Source organism: Sinocyclocheilus grahami, unplaced genomic scaffold, assembly GCF_001515645.1.
Source record: "Sinocyclocheilus grahami isolate Dianchi unplaced genomic scaffold, SAMN03320097.WGS_v1.1 scaffold1310.1, whole genome shotgun sequence".
Lineage (NCBI taxonomy): Eukaryota > Metazoa > Chordata > Actinopteri > Cypriniformes > Cyprinidae > Sinocyclocheilus > Sinocyclocheilus grahami.
Window position 1 is genome coordinate 250,730 of NW_015506489.1, and position 5,112 is coordinate 255,841.

The window sequence follows — 5,112 nt, forward strand, 5'->3', positions numbered from 1 at the left end:
CCCCCCCCACCCCCACCCCTCACACACACACACGCACACTCACACTCACTCACTCACTCACTCTCACACACACACACCTCACACACACACTCACTCACACTCACTCACTCGCACACTCACACTCACTCACTCACTCACACACACTCACACTCACTCTCACACACACACACACTCACTCACACACACACACACACACACTCGCACACACACACACACTCGCACACACACACACACTCGCACACACACACACACTCGCACACACACACACACTCGCACACACACACACACTCGCACACACACACACACTCGCACACACACACACACTCGCACACTCACACACACACTCACTCTCACACACACACACTCTCTCTCTCGCTCACTCGCACACACACCTCACACACACACACACACACTCACTCGCACACACACCTCACACACACACACACACACTCACTCGCACACTCACACTCACTCACTCACTCACACACACTCACACTCACTCTCACACACACACACTCGCACACTCACACACTCACACACACACACTCACACTCACTCGCACACTCACACTCACTCACTCACTCACACACACTCACACTCACTCTCACACACACACACACTCGCACAATCACACACTCACACACACACACTCACACTCACTCGCACACTCACACTCACTCACTCACTCTCACACACACACACTCGCACACTCACACTCACTCACTCACTCACTCTCACACACACACCACACACACTCACTCGCACACTCACACTCACTCACACACTCGCACACTCACACTCACACTCGCACACTCACACTATCGTGGAAACCTGGCAGGGAAACCCCATCCAGAAGGAGTCGCTGCGTGTGTTCTTCCTGGTGCTGCAGGTGACGCATTACCTGGACGCCGGACAGGTGAGAGCCACACGCTTCTCCTCCGTTACAGCTCATCCGTCTCTTATTTGACTCTTCTGCACATTGTGTTCTCAAAAGTCAAGGTAGTTAAATTCAAAACGACTGAAGGTGTAACACCAGCAGACTATTATTAACTATAAATGTTCTGTGAAAACAATGAGCAGCAGCTTTCAGTCCGTCACCGTGAAGCAAACGTGAAATATCAGACATACAGTAGCAGTTCTTCACAGGAGTTTTTATTAGATTGCACTACTTTTCCATCGTTTTTTCTGTGTAAGCATGGACGTGTTTGACTGATGCATCTCTTGCATGAAACGGCTTTCTAAAAACACTGCGCTCAAGTTAAAAAGTTCACTCCCATCTTGCATGAATGGCTCCTAGCGCTGTGTTCTGTGCAGGTGAAGAGCGTGAAGCCGTGTCTGAAGCAGCTGCAGCAGTGCATCCAGACCATCTCCACGCTCCACGACGATGAGATCCTGCCCAGTAACTCGGCCGATCTCTTCCACTGGCTGCCCAAAGAGCACATGTGTGTCCTCGTCTACCTGGTGAGCGTCTGCATGTGCCACCTCACGCATTTATGCTCCTTCACCAGCGCTTTCAAGTGCTTGAAAAATAAAGCCTGCTTTTAGGAACATTACAATCTGTTGCATTCCCCATCATTTTAATGTGAAGAAATAATCCTGTCCCTTGTATGGGTCACAATTATACATTTCTCTTTTATGCCAAAAATCATTAGGATATTAAGTAAAGATCATGTTCCATGAAGATATTTAGTAAGTTTCTTACCGTAAATATATCAAAACTTAATGTTTGATTAGTAATATGCATTGCTAAGAACTTCATTTGGACAACTTTAAAGATGATTTTCTCAATATTTAGATTTTTTTGCACCCTCAGATTCCAGATTTTCTAATATTGTCCGATCCTAACAAACCATACATCAATGGAAATCTTATTTATTCATGTATAAATCTCAATTTTGAAAGACTGACCTTTATGACTGGTTTTGTGCTCCAGGGTCACAAATATGAAAACAAATGAGGCTTGATGTATTTGTATAAGTTGTTCTTGTGAAATGCACCTGTGTGTTTTTATTGGTGATAATGTGATGGGAGTGAGAGGTGAGGTGTTTATGTGTGTGTGTGTGTGTGTTTCAGGTGACGGTCATGCACTCGATGCAGGCTGGGTATCTGGAGAAAGCCCAGAAATACACAGATAAAGCCCTCATGCAGCTGGAGAAGCTGAAGAGTGAGTCGCGTCACATCACAGAGACTCGTGTTCACGTGTGTGTGTGTGTGAGATAACTGATGTTCTGATGTGTGTGTTTGTCAGTGCTGGACTGCAGCCCCATCCTGTCCTCGTTTCAAGTCATTCTGCTGGAGCACATCATCATGTGTCGTCTGGTGACGGGACACAAGGCCACGGCGCTGCAGGAGGTGTGTGTGTGTGTGTGTGTTTGATGGAGCTGTGTGATGCTGCTGCAGTGTGTAACGTGTGTGTGTGTGTGCGTGTGTCAGATCTCTCAGGTGTGTCAGCTCTGTCAGCAGTCTCCACGGCTCTTCTCCAATCACGCGGCTCAGCTCCACACGCTGCTGGTGAGACCAAACTCCACAACATCACAATCATCTCTAACACACACACTCACGCTCACACACACACACACACACACGCTCTCACACACACACACACACTCACGCACACACACACACACACTCACGCTCTCACACACACACACACACACACACACACTCACGCTCACGCTCTCACACACACACACACCCACACACACACAGACAAACCAAAATTTATTCAGACACCTTCAACATCTCTCACATTTTCACAGTTTATTTGCTATAGTAATGGTACTAAAATATGAGAAGAGCTCAGAGTTAAAACTCTTAACTTTTATAAAGAATATCTCTTTGGGTTTGAGACTTTAGTCTTTGCAACTTTACAGATCTTCTTTATGCACCAAGAGCTTGTAACACTCCAAAGAGAAAGGAACACTTGGAATCGCATCATGTGACCCCTTTAACGTATTTGAATATTAGAAATGTGTTAGTGTGTTATCATCTTGATAATATCAGATAACTTTGATAGAAAGGTATGTAATGAATTCGGATGAATATCTGTCAGCTGTTAACTTTAAGAACACAATTAGATAAAACCAATTTAGCTCAACTAATCACCACGCAGTGCTTCATTCTGTGGTGTAAAAGATCACGTTAGCAATTAAAGAAAAACACTTCAGAAACACATGCTCAGCTCAAAGTGTCTGAATCATTGTTGATCCGGTAGTCCACTGTATGAAGAATTATTGGGTGTAATATGACACCGTTTACTTTATTTTGCTCTCCTCACTTACATAAATGAACTACAGTGTCCTGCACACACTAGTAAATAAACATCAACAATTATATCTGCTGTCTGAATAGTTTTTGGTTTGACTGTATGCGAGCTAAGAGTGAACTCTTTTATATGGAGAAATAAGGGCAGCATGATTTGGGGGGAAATCAAAGTGCAATTTTTCAGATAAAAATGAGATTGGGATTTTTCCTGTGCTTGTTTACAGGGCTGCACAATTTAGCCAAAATGTTGTGATGAGATTAATATGGCCATTAAATACTAAAGATAATCTATAATCGTTTATTAGTAATTTTCATAAAAATACAAACATCAATTAATAATTTATTATTATTACTGCTTATTAAAAATATACAAATTACTAAATAAAACAAGAAGTATTGCTATTGTAGTTTCACGGTAAAATAATTAATTAGTTTAATAATTATTTAGTTCACATTACAACATTGCAACACTAGTATTTGTGGCTGTCTTGATTTTTTTCATTTGACTTATTTTGAGCCCTTAAAGATTCTCTTTAGTGGATATGTGCTTCTCAGATGTTTGGCACGTATTGTGTTTTTAAATCACATTAAAGCGTCTCAAACTCACAGCAGACGCAGATGGATGAGTTGCTCAGAACACTGGATCATGCGCTGCTCACGTGTAAATGAACACAGCGACACGCTTCGCTCTGAAACACACAGCGCAGATATTTGTTGAATTAAATCACAGCCATTGTGTTTTGATAATTGCACTAAGCCATATCGTGATTTTTCGGTTTTCATTTTGATTAACCGTGCAGCTCTATGAAGAATGCTTTTATTTTTTTCAGTAAGATCCAGTCTTCGGTGATGCTTTGATGTGGTCAGATGAGACGACGGATGCTGTACGTGTTGCTCATGTGATGTGTTTGTGTGTTTCAGGGTTTGTACTGTATCTCTGTTAACTGTATGGATAACGCTGAGGCCCAGTTCACTACAGCGCTGCGGGTGAGACACGCAAACACACACTGTTCTTACAGACGTGACGGAGCTGAGCTCATTCATTCATGTGTGTGTGTGTGTGTGTGTGTGTGTGTGTGTGTGTGCAGCTCACCTCCCATCAGGAGCTGTGGGCGTTCATCGTCACTAACCTGGCGAGTGTGTACATCAGAGAGGGAAACAGACATCAGGAGGTCAGTCATCATAAAACAGATCATCATCATCATCATCAGTAATCATCAATGACTCATGTTGTTGTTCTTCTGTCTTCATTTGTGCAGCTCTACAATCTATTAGAGCGGATAAACCCAGACCACAACTTCCCCGTCAGGTAACACAGATGATACACACGCTCTCTCTCTCTCTCACTCTCTCTCTCACACACACACACTCTCTCGCTCTCTCTCTCGCTCTCTCTCTCGCTCTCTCGCTCTCTCTCTCGCTCTCTCGCTCTCTCTCTCGCTCTCTCGCTCTCTCTCTCGCTCTCTCGCTCTCTCTCTCGCTCTCTCGCTCTCTCTCTCGCTCTCTCGCTCTCTCTCTCGCTCTCTCGCTCTCTCTCTCGCTCTCTCGCTCTCTCTCTCGCTCTCTCGCTCTCTCTCTCGCTCTCTCGCTCTCTCTCTCGCTCTCTCTCACTCTCTCTCACTCACTCTCTCACACACACACAATCTCTCTCTCTCTCTCTCACACACGCACACACTCTCGCACACTCTCTCACACAGACACTCACTCACTCACTCACTCTCTCTCTCACTCACACACACTCTCTCTCTCTCTCTCACACACGCACACACACACACACAATCTCGCACACTCTCTCACACAGACACTCACTCACTCTCTCGCTCTCTCTCTCTCGCTCTCTCTCACTCT

The 5,112-nt window shown here is 44.5% G+C and overlaps 1 protein-coding gene across 1 annotated transcript in view; it reads left to right on the top strand.

Moving 5' to 3' along the window:
- The window catches only part of mau2 (MAU2 sister chromatid cohesion factor), a 19,406-nt gene that overhangs the window by 3,850 nt on the left and 10,444 nt on the right, over positions 1-5,112 (top strand). The window contains exons 5-12 of the mRNA XM_016255083.1: positions 803-916; positions 1,315-1,461; positions 2,074-2,164; positions 2,249-2,352; positions 2,434-2,511; positions 4,186-4,251; positions 4,353-4,436; positions 4,524-4,573. Coding sequence (XP_016110569.1) covers positions 803-916; positions 1,315-1,461; positions 2,074-2,164; positions 2,249-2,352; positions 2,434-2,511; positions 4,186-4,251; positions 4,353-4,436; positions 4,524-4,573 — 734 coding nt within the window. The remainder of the gene's footprint in view (positions 1-802; positions 917-1,314; positions 1,462-2,073; positions 2,165-2,248; positions 2,353-2,433; positions 2,512-4,185; positions 4,252-4,352; positions 4,437-4,523; positions 4,574-5,112) is intronic.